At 34.9% G+C, this 17,686-nt stretch overlaps 1 protein-coding gene and 1 pseudogene across 1 annotated transcript; both read left to right on the forward strand.

The window, feature by feature from the left end:
• Window positions 1–12,107: 12,107 nt before the first annotated feature.
• On the forward strand, window positions 12,108–13,348 carry LOC120139823 (glycolipid transfer protein 3-like). The gene is made up of 6 exons (XM_039154948.1): window positions 12,108–12,383; window positions 12,467–12,522; window positions 12,641–12,771; window positions 12,851–12,986; window positions 13,068–13,211; window positions 13,288–13,348. The coding sequence occupies exons 1-6, from the start codon at window positions 12,227–12,229 to the stop codon at window positions 13,321–13,323; spliced, it is 660 nt and encodes a 219-aa protein (XP_039010879.1). The 5' UTR covers window positions 12,108–12,226; the 3' UTR covers window positions 13,324–13,348.
• A 584-nt stretch (window positions 13,349–13,932) lies between these two features.
• LOC120139833 lies at window positions 13,933–17,166 on the forward strand (annotated as a pseudogene).
• The last annotated feature ends 520 nt before the right edge of the window (window positions 17,167–17,686 follow it).

The following is a 17,686-nucleotide window of genomic DNA, read 5'->3' on the forward strand; positions in this document are numbered from 1 at the left end:
AATGTTTTTCAAATTTAAGTCTCTAAATTATTTTTTTATCAATTTAGATACCTAATATTATGAATATTATTATTTTAAGTGTCCTAGCTATAACTAAGGTTGTAAATGAGATGACACAGATCGCGAGTTACCCGAGATCGAATTGATCAAGGATCGATAAATACTCGGATCGAATGGAGTCAACTCAAGCTCGAGCTCGACTCAAATTCTTAACGAGCCGAAACGAGCTACTCCATATTCGACTCGAAAAACTTGTGAGCAGCTCGAAAATATAATATATTAAGTTTTTATTTTTTAAAAAAAAATTATTAATAATATTAATATTTATGTATTATTATTTTTTAAATACAGTAAGATTTCATGTATTTAAGGTTCATGTTAGAGTTTGAGTTTGAGGCTTTAATCGAGTTAAGTTTAAGAATTTTTTTTTATTTCGAGGCTTTTCGAGCTGCTCACGAGCTTCAGTTCAGGATTTCGAGTTCGAGCCCAGCTTGAAAATTTTAAGCTCGTGAGTTTTCGAGTCGAGCTCCATTTCAGAGTTTTCGAGTCGAGTCGAGCTCAGCAATGCTCGTGCTCGACTCGGCTCGTTTACACCCCTAGCTATAACGTTGTTAAAAAATTTATGTTAAGTGACATGTGTCACGTTATGATAATTTTAAAGAAATTATTTAAAATAAAAAACTTAAAAATATAATTTTTAATGGCCATTAAGATTGAACACTTAAAATGACAACATTTATAACGTTAAACACCTAGATTGGCCGAAAAAAAGTTTAAGCACCTAAATAGATAAAATGTATAATTTGAATATAAATATTTATATTAAGCCTAAAAAGAATACCAACAAGTAGTTGGTTTAGTGAAATGGGCTACTAGATCACTTAAGTAAGATCATGAATTCAAATCTTAATACTTATGAAGGGAGAAGTCCAAGTTGAAAGGATCACTCCATAACGAGTCTCTATAAAACCTGATATGAAATAATCAGATTTAGATATGATAGTTAAAAAAAAACTATTGTTTAATCTATAATCTATTGGGGGTTGCCTTGAAAGAATCTTATTGCTTCCACACTTGTGATTGGAAAACGCCATTTACATAATTAATTTTGTTGATTAACTCTTACGTTTAATTTTTAAAACTAAACCCAAGTTATTGGAAAAGCTATCATGCATGCCTTCTCATTTAAAATCTGCAACTTCTTGAAAGAAACCTTCATTAATGTTATTTGATGTAGAAAGGAATCAACTGCATTTTCACACTAATTCTCGGCTCATCCATCTCTCACTCATTTTTCAACCTTAGTTTTTCCGAGGATAAATTCCATCACATAAAACAGTATTTTTCAGTAGAACAACGTTATAAGAATTTGTACAACATCATACACTAAGTTTAGCCTCATCCCCAAAAAATGGACACGTGAACCTAAAACATTTTTACTTTAAAAAACTAAAATTTCAGTGCTCCTCACGCTCTTATGTAGTTTTATCTCTTATGAGTGTTGATGTTGAGATTTTATTTTTTCGACCTTTAAAGTATGTAGACAGCACTTTTCAAATGATTCTTATGAGTTGTAGAGAATCTTTCAAGGGTTATTTATTGCATTTAGTTTGGAATTGTGAACGGTTAATTGTGGAAACCGACGGTAAAAAGGTTTTTTTTTTGTGATCGGTCGTGATTTGAGATCGAATGATAACTCGTCGATGATATCACACATGGTTAGGTTGGCATGAAATCACTCTCTGGGTGTTCATACCTTCTATGACTCGTCTATTGATAATCGTAGTCTACTTTCTTAATTTCTTTCTTTTTTTCCCAAATTTTTTTTAAAAATAACCGCCGGTGTAAATTTGAGATTAGAATGCATATTGTTATTTGTTTTGGGAGAGGGAAGCGATGTCTAAAATAGAATGTTTGTTGTGTATTGGTTAATGTGTCCTAATAATTTTGTGTAGCATTGCGAGAGCAAGTGAATGGTGCTACAGTCACCTAGTTGACTCTAACACCTAACAATTAGGTGTATTTTTTTGGATTCCATTCACAGTTTTCCTTAATTATGTTTTAAGAAGGCAAGAATTTGGTCAGCTTGACGAAATTTGCTTTAACAATACATATGCGAATATGCGATTCCCTTATATTCAAATCCCTTAAATGAGGTGCCTTTGATTAGACATTTTGATGTTGGAAAATAAGAGTTAAAAACACATTAATCGGGCATTTTTGCCTAAATATATAAAAAATTAATCATTGGATAGCATTTATTCTTTTTTATTAATTTTTGAAATGATACTTATTTGTTTAGTGAAGAGTAAAGATTCTTGCCGCTGATAAGAGATATTTTTTCAAACGCATCTTATAAGAGACGTTTTTATCTTATATGATACACTCTTATTTAAATGTAAAATAACCGTCCGTATACTGCAAGAATATATACAAAAGAACATTGTAGCCTCAAACAAGATGTTAATGCAAAAATTGCCACATTTGAATGCAAATCGCCTTTAAGGATATTACCATTTAGGAAAGAGACGTGCATCTTCAAACGTATCTTCTAGTAATTATTTTTTCGATAAATTCATACAAAATGAATTGATTTGATAAAATTTTAAGAGAAATTAAGCAAAAACATATGGAGAAGAGGTTGCCAAATTACATTTGGATATATATATACATAAACACACTTAGATTTGTCTCCTCATACAATAGCAGTAGCAGCGGCATGAAATTATATTTTATTATTTTTGTGTGTGAAAATGATATACTTATTACAAATTCTTGCAAAGATTCCATTTTTAAAAAAAATATTAAATATGAGGTTGGCAGTCTAATCAACTACATATGCTTTGATTTAAATTATATAAGATCGGTTAATATAAAATGTTCAACCATATCCAGTTTTTGAATCGTTGATGACCTGAATGTTCAATTATTATGATTATATATTTAAACAAATAAATTATTATTATTTTATATATATTTGATGGAAGTTAGAACATTTTATATTAATAAACTTATATCAATTTCCGTTATCCAGTTAGTTGTTTAACCAACCGAATTTAAAACATATAAGTAAATTCAAATAATTATATTTAATAAAATAAACAATAAATAAATATAATCAAAATTTCTAGATTCATGAATGTGATTGCAAGTATGGTTAAATTATATAAAGTCAATTAATATTACTATGCTTAGAGCACATGCAGGATACTTTACTAACAGAAATGCTATTATCAAGCTGCGAATATAGTTCCTAGAATTTTTTGTTTCATTTTCAATTTATTTTTTAAATCATATTTAACATTTAGTTTTGGTTTTATTTTAATCATCCGCCATTAAAAATAATGATGATACTGACATGTCACCATAGGTCCATAAGATAATATCACATTATCATTGCAAAATAAAAAATACCACGTCAACAATTCTATTAATTCTTTGACTGTTGGTGATCAAAACATAATGTTAGGCATCCTTTTAAACATATAGTTAAGTGAATAAAATATAGCAAAAATAATAGTTGAGGTACTAAATATGTAGTTTATCCGTTTTATCATTGAAGAGTCAACCCTGTAACCTAATTAGCGACTACCATTTCTTTAAAAGATTTTTGGATAAATACCCATGTAACAAACTCTTGCTAATATCATATTCAAAAACTCAAAAAAAATTAAAAAAATAATCATAACCAACTGTGAACTACTAATAAAATGCTGAGTATTTTATTTCAATAACTAAAATTCAATTCTTAGCAATCTTAATTAAATAAATAAAACTTTATTGATACTAAAATATGACATTGAGGTTGGAGAAAACAAAAAGGATATAAAAGAAGCAAATTAAGTTCATTAATGAGTTTTTGCTCAGTAAAATTGATACTAAAATTAAGTATGATTTTGAACCCATAAATCACTTTAGATAATAAAAGAAATTGTTATTTTTTTTTAATAATTTTAAGTTCGAATAGCTGTATTTATAAGGTATATATATTGTCATTAACTAAGAAATATTATGAATAAATACTTCTATATAATCACTACAAACTATTCAAAAAAAGTTAAATATGTTTTTTAAAATAAGAAGATATGTAATATTATCATGTCAGACAATCGTGTTTTTCATATAATTATTTTTATTTTTAAAATATTTTAAAACTTAATAATTTTTATCTATTTAATTTTTTTTAATAATTTTTATTTTTTATAATCATAAATTTTAAATTTAAGAATATAAACTAAAATTTATTGATATTTAGATTAAAGACCAAATACATAAAATCTCTAACTGTTGTTTAATTAAATTATCATTTTGGTTTTTATTTTTTTAGAATTATTTTGATATTAACATTTCATTTTGAGATATAAATTTTGAGATAGAAAAGTGGCGTCTTTCCAAAAAAATCACCGGTGACCGGTATATTTACCGATCTAACACCAGTCAAACTATATTTCCCGATCTAACACCCTTTGCAGTAAGGTGCACCCCCTGCAGCGCGTTATACGCTGATTTGACGCCACGTGGGATAAGGCGCGTCCCCTGCGACGCGCCTTATGCTGACATGGATACACGTGTGTATGACGCGGGGTAGGTTGGTAATTTAGGGTATAGCGCTGCGCAGGGGCTATGCCTTACCTGTGATTCTGATACGCGTCAGAAAGGCGTGGCCCCTACGGCGCGCTATACCCTTAATTACCAAATTACCCCCACCCGTTCACACCCACCATCCCTCCCTATAAATATCCCATTCTCAATCACTTTCATCACACCAAATCCTCTAAACTTCTCTCAAATACTCTTATATTCTCTTATTAAGGTATATTTTATTATATTTAGTAATTTATTTAATTTATTTAATTTATTTAATTATTTAATATTTTATTTAATTAATTTTTTTTGCAGATATAAAATGAAAGGTGGTCTACTTTGGTTGGATGAAAATCATATATCTCGACACTTTGCTGATACGGTAACATTTTAACGTTTTAATTTAATTAATTAATTTATTTAATGCATGATTATTAGTTTAAAAATTAATTTGTGTAATTATTTATATTTTAGGAGAGAGATCGTATATTAGATCCTTTTATTAGGAACCTTAAGTTAGTTATACCTACTCGTGTAATGATGTATTTAGTAGAGGCTGAATTCGGTCACCTAAGTAGATATCAGGGTCACCGTAAGATAGAACCAGACCTTATTTCTGCCTTAGTAGAGCGGTGGAGGTCGGAGACCCACGCATTTCATCTTCCGTGCGGAGAGTGCACGATCACGCTTGAGAATGTTTCTATGCACCTGGGGCTTCCGGTGGATGGAGGTGTGATATCAGGGATAACTTCTGGTTCTTGGACTACTTTGTGCCAGGTTAGTCTAGGACGTGTCCAAGAAAATTTTAACAGTGGACGGATACCGTTAAATTGGTTAGTTGCCAATTTTTGGGAGTTGAGCGAGGACGCATCTGACGATGAAGTTAAATAGTATGCACGAGCATGCATACTGCAGCTGATAGGAGAGTTGTTGATGCCGGACAAATTGCGCAACCAAGTTCACTGTATGTGGTTGCAACATCTTGGCGACTTTCATCTGGTCGGGTCACTCAGTTGGGGCTCTGCAGTTTTGGCTTGCTTGTACAGGGAGATGTGTTAAGCCATTGACTACAAGCGTAATGCTATCAGCGGATGTCTCCTGCTGCTACAACCTTGGGCATGGTATCGATTGCACTTTTTATGTCCCGTTGTCAAAAACCCATTCATATTTCCGCTACTCCTGAGGTAATTATAAAACTGATTTTGTATATTAATAATTTTATATAGTGAATAATAAATTATTTTTCTTGAATAGGTGGTCTATTGATAGGAAAAATCATCAGGAGCTACCTGATGATTTAGAAAAAATTAGGGTTTTAATCGATCAGAAGGCTGGAACACAGGTATGAATTTTAATGTTTAAAAATCGATTTTAGATTATAGTTATATAATTAGATTATTATTTTGATAAAAATTATATATATTTGTTTTAGTTTGAATGGGTTCCATATTCTACTGATGATGTGAGAGCGGTGATCCCACCTGAGTTGAGGGGCCCATCAGATGTTTGGATGGCGATGGTCCCCTTGATCTATTATGTGACCGTCGAGTGGCACTCCATTGATTGCGTGCTCTGGAAATTTGGGTGTTTTCAACCAATTCCGGAAGCACCTCGCAATATGGACGAGTTGCATAGCACAGATAGACACGGCAAGACAGATACAGATTGGCTGGTGAGGCATCATGCATGGGTTGTGTTGTGGGAGGATCGACATCGACGCATTCCCCGTAGAGAGCCCATTTTACTTGACCTTTTAATGGTTGCTGACGGTTATTACGAGTGGTTCAACAGTAACGGGAAACCGTTTATGCTTCCCGAGGATGCACGAGGGCAGACCTTTCCGCGACAGAGACATTCACCGACACAACACCATCGTCCCCCGACTCGTGGACGGAGAGCAGATGCTTCTGGTTCATCCCCAGCTGCACCAGCAGGACCTTTACAGCTGCCACCGTATCCAACGACTTATATACCACAACCATATATGATGCCGCCACCGCCTTTCCATTACCAAATGCCGCCTCCACCTTCACCTGCTTTTATGACCCCACCGCCGCCACCGTCACATATGACCCCTCCTGGAGGCTGTTATGGGTCTATGTTTGCAGATCTAACTTGAGATTCATATGCTAGATATTTGGCGGGTTCAACCTCATCACCCATGGCCGCATCACAGACATCTCCTGTACAGTTTTCACACTCAGCGATGTCTGGGTTTTATGAGTTTTCCAGTTTTCGCAGGCCGGTGGGATAGTCAGTCATACACCTCCAAGGTCCTTATTATATGGAGGTGCTTCATCGTCATCAGCTCCTCATCAACTTGATGTACCTACTCAGGATGACGACGACGATGATGGTGATGATGATGACAGCGAGGAGTCACAACCAGTGATACGAAGAAATCCTCCTCGAGATCGACAACCACCGCCCTACGGAACACATTCGCGTCGCAGACATCGATAGATTTTGTTTTTTATTATATTTGTATTTAGTTTATTGGACTTTTTAATTGTAATTTTTTATTATTTCTCATTTAATACTTACTTTATTTTGTTAAATTTGTTTAACTTTTTTAATGTATTTCAGTTAATTTTGTTTATTACCATTTAATATAAGTTATTGCAATTTGATTATCATTTTCCATTTAATACTTATTGTAAGTTTGTTGTATTTAAAATTATTTTGAAATACCAAATTGTTATAACTTTCTTAAGTTTGTCACTTATTATCTCTTTTATTATAATCACATATAACGCAAACGTCAAATCTAGTATTATTGTATCGTTTTTTAATCTTCATCAGCGATTATTGAATGACATTAACTTGAAGTAAATGAAAATTAAAGTACAAGAATTATTTGATAAACAAATACATCATTTCCTCATCAATTGTTACTTGATGGCAACATAAGTGGACATGTTTTTCTAGTGTGTCCTGGGTTTCTACAATGTTCACATCTTCTGTCTTGTCTAGATCTTTCTCAAATATCCATATTGTAATTAATTCAATTGGATTTTGGACGACCACACTCCCTCAATAAACTCGGATTTGGTACAATCGGAAGCCAATCTTGAACCTCATCAGGTCTTTATCATTACCTATGGGGGGAAACTCAAATTCGTGTACCTTAAAAACTTCAGATAGTAGGTATACGGGATCCACAAAATGGTTATAGTCTTGACGTGTATGCGAGCAAGCTGCTATCACATGAGAGCATGGATACTTAAGAGCTTGAAAAAACCCACAGTCGCACGTTCTGTCCTTTAGATTTACTCTTAACGACACAACTTCAATCCCTTGAAGAGGTCGCGGTAACTCTGTGACACAAAACATTTCATGCCTTCTAGAGAAGCTTGTTACAGACATTCTATTTGATGCAAAAAAAATTTATGTAGATTTGCAACTAGTCTAGGGTGATAGACATGACTGCCTTGCATCCAGGTTTGAGCTTGTCCCCCGAGCTTTGCAAAAAGCGCCCCCAAACGAAAATATGTAATCTTTACCAAAGTCGCTACTGGTAAGTGACGTGCACCCTTTAAAGTTGAATTGATTGCCTTTGCCAAGTTGGTCGTCATGTGTCCATATCGATATCCACCATCATATGCATTCATCCACATTTCTTTATCGATGAGGCTGATGTAATCGTATCCTTCCTTGTTATTCGCTCGCAAATCTTGAAGCATTGATTCAAACGTTCGAGGAAGTAGTTCGTAACCTGATCAAAAAATGTGCAACTTACTAACTTGCTTTCTTTGCAAAATTAAAACGATCGAAAGAAAACAAACTACATCAGTTTCACTTACCCATGCGTACAATTAATTGACGCTTATAATTCTTCTTGTACCTTTCATAGTAGTTCGTAGCAATGTGTTGGAGACAATACCTATGTTGGACAAAGGGTGGTTGCCACATTGGACCCAAAGACTCCATTGCTGCTTTGATCCTAGCTCTGCGATCTGAAATGACACAGATGTTTTCCCTCGTGATAACACATGCACGTAAATTTCGGAGGAAAAATCCCAAGAATCTATATCTTCTCCTTCGACAAGAGCAAAATCAACTGGAAGAATATTGCGATTGCCATATTGGACAACTTCCAATAATAAAACTTGCTTGTATTTTCCATACAAGAAAGTCCCGTCGATCTGGACCACATGCTTGTAGTATTTGACAACATTAATGCACTGTGGGTAAGTCCAAAAAACCCGGTAGAATTGGCATCGATCGCGGAGAACTCGATCATTATGGTATGCATATGAGGTTTTGAAGTCCACAATTATCCCAGGATTCAACCTTCGCACCAGCCTAAACCAGCCTGGAAGTTCATTGTAAGATGCATCCCATTCGCCATGAAGTTTGACAATGACATTTTGATTTGCCAACCAAGCTTTTTTATAGGAGACAGTGTACCCATACTGCGATTGTATAGTTGAAATCAACACAGCAACAACTATATGAGAGCTTGCTTTTACCATGGGCATGATGGCTTGGCATATCACTTCAGAGTCCAAGTTGGGATGATCTTGGTTGACCCCTCCAGCACAACATGTGTGAGGACCGCTGTATAGTGTTAGTTCTCATATGTTGTTTTTCCTCTTCCTTTTCGATACGCGAACCATCCAATTACATCTGTTTTCGCTTCGGGCACAATAGCATACATATTTTTATGTCGTGGAGCTGTCGACTCTCGATTGAACATAATTACGAATATTGTAATTTTTTATAGCCATCATCGCTTCTTCTTTGCTTGAAAACTCCATGCCTAAATATAACTCACCATTATTTATTGATGAGTAATATCCATAGTCACCGAGATGAGGCATATCCGCAAATTCTGGCTCATACATTGCACCATAATCAGCTTCATACATGTGTGTTGGAGGGTCAGTTTGTGTAACATTTACTGGAACTTCATCCACATCATCATCATCATCGGAGTTGAATTGCGGTGATTCTGGGTGAATGAATAGTCCAGTCTCAGCACCATCCGCACCAGGCTAACGAAGCGGTTCTTCTGGCGGAGATGATGGTTCCTCCATGCTCTCCACATTTAGGTCGAAGAACCTACTACTTGCACGCCTTCCCCTTGAACTGGAAGGCATATCGATATTCATATCGAAAAAACTCGCAGTCGAATGCCTCCCCTTGGAGCTTGAAGCCATCGTGTCAAATGGAAACTGCACAGATGATTGCATTGATTGCATCTCCATATTAAGGTCAAACGGATTTGCAGATGAATGCCTTCCCCTTGAACTGGACGTGATGTTGCCATACGGATTGTTCGTCGACCCACCTCGGTACATATCGTAAGGAGTTGCGGATGAATGTCTGCCCATTATGGCATTAAAATCATTACACATTACTGTCGTCGGGCTGTCAACTTGATCAACTTGTTCAGTCATCCCATAGTGGGAGCTTAATGATTGACCCCGAACGACACGCACTTGAATAAAATTTGCATACATCTCAATATCGGCGTCTGAATAATTACTTTGAGCTTCAACCATCATTTCAACATCATCATTGTTCAAAAGTTCGAACGCTGTATAAGTTAATGGCAACAATGATGTTGAAAATCTGTACTGCAACGACGACATTCTTATACTACTTCCAACATGAATCTTCCTCGAAATCTTCGTTATCAGCTCCTCAAGAGTTATGTTTCTCTTCAATGATATTTTAACACGCTCATTTGATACGAAAACAATGTCGGTTTCATCTTCTCAAATTTCACCATCATAATAAACAATAGCTGAAAGTCGCGCCATTCTTTGAGTTTAAAAGTGCAACAATATTATATCTGCAAAAAAACAACTGAAACAATGCTAATTAAATAAATAATATATGAACAAAAATATAACAGAATAAAATTTTTACACATAAACATAAATAATTTAAATAATATAATTTTATATTATTACTTGTACCGCAAAACTATTTCGACGTATATTCCCGCTTTCTAATTTTACAAACACAGAAATTAACTGACAATAATTAGTATAATATTTTTTCAAATAATCATAATAAACAATAAATATAATAAAAAAATTTATCACAAAATTACCTTATAACGAAAAATCGCACGAACTTCTGAATAAAATATGAGAAATTGTCAGAATTATTGACTCGTTGACGAAATTATTGTATTAATTTATAAGTTGAGAGGAGAGATGTGAGGAGATGTGAGGAACTTAACCCGGGGGAGAAGGGTATTTATACCCGAGAAAAGTTGTAACAATTATACAAGGCGCGGTACCTGCCCCGCGCTATATATAATTATAAAGGTCAGGCGCGGCCCCTGACCCGCGCTATACCCTACGTGGCGTAAGGCACGCCCCAGGGGCTGTGCTATACCCACGTGTATCCATGTCAGCATAAGGCGCATCACATGGGGCGCGCCTTACCCCACGTGGCGCCAAATCAACGTATAGCGCGCTGTAGGGGGCGTCTTACTACAAAGGGTGTTAGATCGGGAAATAGAGTTTGACCGGTATTAAATCGGTAAATATACCGGTCACCAGTGATTTTTTGGGAAAACGCCTAGAAAAGTTCCTTCGTGGATGAAGATCATTAATCAATAAATGATCAATGATCCAAAATACAATCTCTTATGCCCTAAAATAAAACATTAAGGGGTCAAAATACTCTAAAAAAAATAAAGACTTAATAATTATTTAATCAAACATTATAGATATTTCCCTTAAAATAAAACGTTAGGACTAAAATGTTCAAAAATTAAAAAAAAAACAAAACAAATATTTATTTAAATATTAAAAACATTTTCTGACATTATCCTATTTTTTATTATACAAACTAAAAAATTTTGAATCAACATTTTCATTAACGTTCGTAACAAATTTAAATTCTTTTGAAGTTTTAGAAACACACTAATAATTTAGTGATGAATTCTACAAATTACCCAAATTTGCATATGTAGTTCTTTTACCCACTTATGACTGGATCAATATTTCATGCTTATCAACTTTCTTTACTTATTACCCATAAGGATATTAAATTAAGACTTTTTTTTTCTGAAACCAAACAAAGCCCTTACCTACAGTACAAAGTAAAAATTATCCCAAATTCCCAATGTCAGGGTTATATGTATATATTATGATTTAATTACTTATATTTAATTTATTAATAATTATTTCATATCAAATTTTATAAAAACCTATTACGAAAAAGCTACTTTTGGTCTAAAATTTTCATTTACAAGCTATTAAAATTTGAATTTTTAACTTTACTAAAAAATAGTTGATTATATATATATATATATTCTTTGATTAGATATTCTCGCGTATATATTTATATTTATCATAAGAGTATATTAAATAACAGTGCGATGATAACTCTAAGGTCAATTGCAAAGTCACCATCAATCTCTTGCATAAGAAACATTGAATATTGAGCAATTTAAACAATAAAATACAACAAACTTGAATAAAAATAAAGGTTTTAAGTTCATGAAGCTGCATGTTTACAAGTCTTTTTTTTTCTTCTGGGTAACAAATGAGTTTTATTAGTTTAATGGAATTGTATATCAATTGAAGGAAATTCTTGTCGACAGACCATAAAAAATATTGAGGAAAGTCAGCTTTGAGCTATATAAGGTAAGCTAGAATCAAGGAAGTGGTACAGAATGAAGAGGAAAATGGAGGAAAGATCGGGGTTAAGGTCTGCCATTGAAGAGCTGTCCACTTTACCCAAAGTTGAAGCAGCACAGTATGATCTGGATGCTGCTCGTATCCCAACCAAGCCCTTTCTTCATGTCTGCACCTTGATTCTTCAAGTTCTCGGTCAGTTTCTTCTTCTTCTTCTTCCGACATGTGGGTTTGATCTATTTCATCAAAACTCAGTTTTTCTACATTTCTTTGTTCAGACAAGATAGGTCCAACTATGGCTGTCCTTCGACAAGACATTCATCAAAATATCCAGGTTTAAATGAATTCATAGCATATACACAGTAGAATAATCTTTCTTCTTAGTTTTCCATTTAATGTGCGTCTTGAACAATATTGATGGAACGCTGTTTCTCTTCTCTCCACTGTTTCAGAGATTGGAGGTTCTTTGCGAATCCAATCCGACAAAGTATTCAAACATGATTGAGATATTGAAAAAAGAAGACAGTGAAGGCAGTGCGAGAGATTCTACCAGCTGCAGTAGAGCCATTCTCTGGCTTACCAGGAAATTAATTAAGCACAAGAAAACCCTTAAAGATTTGTTTAATGAAAAGCAATAGTTAAAGATTTGTTTCCCTTTTCAGGTCAATGGATTTCATGGTAGTTTTGTTACAAAGATTGGTGAAGGATCCATGGCAGGAAATGGAACGAGCAGTTGAAGAATCCTATAATGTTACTTTGAAGCAATGGCATGGATGGGTTTCATCGGCTGCTTTTAAGGTATTTATATCAGAACATAACTGATATGAAATTTGCAGCTAAAATCATTAAGAATAAAATATTAGATGTGGAAATTTACAGGTGGCGCTAAAACTCGTCCCTGACAATGAAACATTCATTACTCTCCTTATCACAAATGATCAAAACTGGGACAACCTTAGAGAGGACATGCAGACCTTGGTTGCATTACTTGTTCCTTTACTAGAACATATCCACTCCATCCTGGTGAGAATGTCTGTCAGTTTATCCTACTTTCCGGTTTCTAGTTTCGATGTTCGATGCCGATTTCTTGATTTCGCAGGGAGCTTATCGACTGGACCGGTTGAAGTCTACCTGAGGAGAATATATGGGGATCAAGAAGGGAAGAAGAAACAGATGGAGTTTGGTTTCTTTTTAACCTGTAGTGTTCTCCAACCCTATCTTTCTTTTGCTGCAAATACATGTGTAAATAGTGTTTAAGTTATAGTGGATGCTTTGTCTAATGTATATAGACATCTAATACACAGAAGATTCCCTAAACAGCACTTCTATTTCACTCTTGTATATATACTTTATACACATGGAATAATAATGAACGGAAATTACAAGTTTTATTTGTTTGAATTATTTTCTGTTTTATATTAATATATTCAAACTACACATACAAGTACATCTGACATTTAAGATCTATACTCTTTGACCTGCAACAGCTAAGAATTGAGAGGATGTAAACATGATGACATAGATGATGGATTATATATCTAATACTATTGGAAAAGTATTTATTAATGATCATATAGGAAAACATTTTTTCAACATTTTTTTCTCTCCAATTTTCTATGACATTGGAGAATTTTAAGTGAAGCTTTCCCATGGTATATATACACACACACAAGAAAACATAGAGCCTAAGACTTTTGCGAATGGAAAGATAAGTCGACTCATGGGTAGTTTAGGAGAGGAATAGATGGCTCAAATGGTGAGAGATTTCATTGAATCGGAACTTGGAAACCTCTTTCTCTTGATCAATATCAGCTCAGTTTGCAGGTTAGTTTCCTTCTGTTATTTGAAGCTCATACCATGAACTTGTAGTTTTATTTGATTTCTGAATCTGGTGATCTTTTATCTGTTGTAATTCTCATCTCATTCTTGTTTAGCTCTCAATATACACCATTTATTTCCTTCTCCATTCCCATTGTCATTGGTGCTTTCCTTGCCATCTACAGTTTTGCACATATCTGGATTCAATCTCTTCTTCTTTAAATGATAAAAAAATGTTGTTAGAGGAGGTCATTGGTCGATTATCAACATTTTCTGCTCAAATGGCAGTGATCGTCGACTTTTTTTCTCCGGTTTCACAACTTCCTTCGGCCCCATCATCTGATGAAGTGATCATAGAAAAATATTTACTCCAAGAGGTTCAGACTCATTCAACCATATTTTATGTATATTTCATAAAATGTTTCTTTCCTCTTTGCAGTGGTACATATTTCCAAAATCCTTTTCCTCTTTGTAATAATTTGAATTTAACTCATCAAACAATCTCCTGGTTAAAGGAGTATTAATCTTCTTAAAAATTTTGAATTTAAATAACTACGTTTGCAAGATATGTTTAGATACAGAGTACTCATATAAGTTGTAATCCTGGAGTAAAAAATATCTAATTGAATTTGATATTCTAGTTAATGAAAAGAAGACTGATGTATAAAATACATTTATAATAATAATAATTTATTTTTTATCAATAAAATCTATTTTACAATATTATTATTAAAATAATATAAATTTAATTTTTTACTCGTGATCGAGTGTTACAAAATTCTATATTTTTTAAGTGTTTAATTCAATTTAATGTCAGTTAACTCACCTGGGAAAATACACAGAACTCAAAGTATAAAATAAAAAATAGTATAAATGTGAGTGTGATAGTACCAACACTAATACCAACACTAATATACCAAATCTTATTAGAACTCCGTAATTAAATATATTTAGACGAGAGTAATACTAAGATAGATGACTTGGGAAGTACACCCCTCTTTTAATCATTGTGATTGATTTTTTACGATACGAGTCAAAGGAAAAACCCTAAGGCCAAACAGACAGGAAACATGGAGAAAGACGTTACAACCAGTAAAGCTGCCAATATTCTAAGCGAAACCCCTACAGCGCTAGTTAACTCAAGGCTGTCGTGGGAAGCGGATTGTTTTCGTTGGGGATTCATTGAGCAGAACACAGTGGGAGTCTATGATATGCATGCTCATGCAAGGCGTGCAGGATAAGAGGAGGGATGTCTATGAAATTAATGGAAATAAGATCAATAAACGAATTAGGTTTTTAGGGGTGTGGTTCAGTTCATACAGTTTACGTATCGACTATTATCGGTTGGTTTTCCTAGTGCAGCCTGGTTCAGCACCAAGGCGTATGCCTAAGAGGGTTAAATCGACGATTAGACTTGACAAGCTGGATGATATGAGCAAGGAGTGGATTGCTTCTGATTTCTGATATTCAATTCAGGTCATTGGTGGACACCAACTAGCTTTTCGATATGTAAGTACTGCTTATTTGGTTTCTTTTGGTGTAGTTGACATAAATTTTCCGGTTAAAGTTTGGTTTGCATTTTTAGTTCATTGAGTTTCACAAAGGTTTACTTGCATCTATTGATGTTCTACGATCTATGAATCATGCTTACTGATGTGAAGCTGCACGCCTTCCGCTTTTAGGACTAACTCCGCATGCGTGATTCTTTTTTATATAGAGATTTCCTAACAGGATTTCCTGGACAGGGGGTTGCTATTTTCAGGCAGGTCAATCACTAAAGCTTGGAATGGGGATCACAACTGCCATTAGAGCTGCATTAAAGATTTGGGCATCTTGGGTTGAGACTTCAGTCAATGGAAACAGAACTAAGGTGTTCTTCCGGACTTTTGAATCTTCGCATTGGATGTAAGCCATTCTACTTTCTACCAATTTCCTTTTAATACTAATCTTTCTATAGGTCACTGAACTGTTGTGGAAAATTTGTTAAGCTAGGAGTTATCTTGAAATCGTTTAATATCATGTTGCTACTTGTATAGTTGTGTTATGTGGAATGTCTGTATGGTATCTGGCATATATCCAATGTGGGTACTTGAACATGCACATGTCGTATTCAACACTAACATTCAAGTCAGAGTAACGTACGGATGCTTGAGAATTACTGATTTATGCTTATTTCCGGGTATAGGAGGACCTAGTGGTGTAGGGGTGGTGAGGCTGTGAGGGATTTTTGGGGCTGACCTCGCCACCTGTGAGTGATGAGGACAGCTTTTTTGCCTTGACCTTTCCGGGTGTGGGCAGCGAGGTCATTCTCTGTTTCCATGGAATAGAATGATTTGGTTGGTAATCTGAGGAGTTGGGTTAAGATACCTGAATTTTGCATGGTTTATCTACTAATAAGACAAAAGCTGGTGAATATCATGCCTTTTTCCCACTTTCAGCCATGGAAATGCAGATTTTAGTTCACAAGCTACTGAAGCATGAAGTTCATTGGCTTTTAGTACTTGGAGTCCTGAAAATGAAATACCATGATACTTACTATGTCAGTTGATATGAAGGCAAACCCCAGAAATTAAAACTCAATTGATGAAGATGAAGTGGAAGATCATTTTTCAAAACAAGCATGAACTAATCAAAATGGGGCTGACTTCCCCACTCAAAGTGGCGAGGTCCAATGAGTATTTGTAGGGTAGCGAGGTTGATCAAGTGTCTTCTGCCTCCGAACCAAAAAAAAGCAGTCTAATATTCAAAACTGTCCAACCAAGAAGCTCTTCTTCTCTTGTTTCTAATCCATGCATCTTGTCTAGATTTTTTAAGCAGTGTGCCTTGTTGCAGATAGTAACTAATGGTAATCCCTGTTGCTTGTACCAGAGGTCGAAACCGTAATTCCTGCAAAGTGACTCGACGCCCTTGGCTGAAAACTAAAGGGAAAGACAGTAGCCGAATTTCTGACATTATAATAGATGTCGTAAAGAAAATGAAGACTCCTGCGACGGTATTACATGTAACCCCCACGGGGGCCTTCCGTAGTGATGCTCATTTGGGGACCTGGAGCGATAATCGGTCGGTAGCAGATTGCAGCCATTGGTGTTTACCTGGAGTTCCTGATACATGGAATGAAATTCTCCTATGAATGATGCTCTCCAAGAATGGAATGGAATAACCCTACAGTGAATAAGATCATGCAATCCTTTCACTTCGCCATCTGCCCCCCCCCTCGTATCAAGTTGAATAAGAATACTTACTGTGAACTCATTGTGACAAAACATGAATAAAAATTCCATAGATTTGTTTATGATTGTCTTAGCATGATATACATTCAACATCAACTTCCATAGCATCATCTTCTGACATTGTAATGGCCTCATTAATTAACAATACGGTTGTAATCCTCGCGTTTAGCTCATGTGGTGGCTTTTTCCTCCTTGCATGCGACGTGGTCGCTCTCTATTGTTCCCTCGAGAGAGAAGAAGGTTGAAGAAACAGACCTTGTTCATGTTGATGAACATCTGAAAGTGAAGGAGGCCATTGTCCCCGGTCCCCATGGGCCTCACAGCTCGGTCCCCATGGGCCGCACGCTGTGATTCTCGGCATCGAGGACGATGTTCATGTTGCTGGAAAAAAATAAATGATTTGAAATACATCATTAAAAGTAGGGTTGTAATACTATTTTGATCACTCGC

The sequence above is a fragment of the Hibiscus syriacus genome, unplaced genomic scaffold (genome assembly GCF_006381635.1).
Source record: "Hibiscus syriacus cultivar Baekdansim isolate YM2019G1 unplaced genomic scaffold, ASM638163v2 tig00110776_pilon, whole genome shotgun sequence".
NCBI classification, from domain to species: Eukaryota; Viridiplantae; Streptophyta; class Magnoliopsida; order Malvales; family Malvaceae; genus Hibiscus; species Hibiscus syriacus.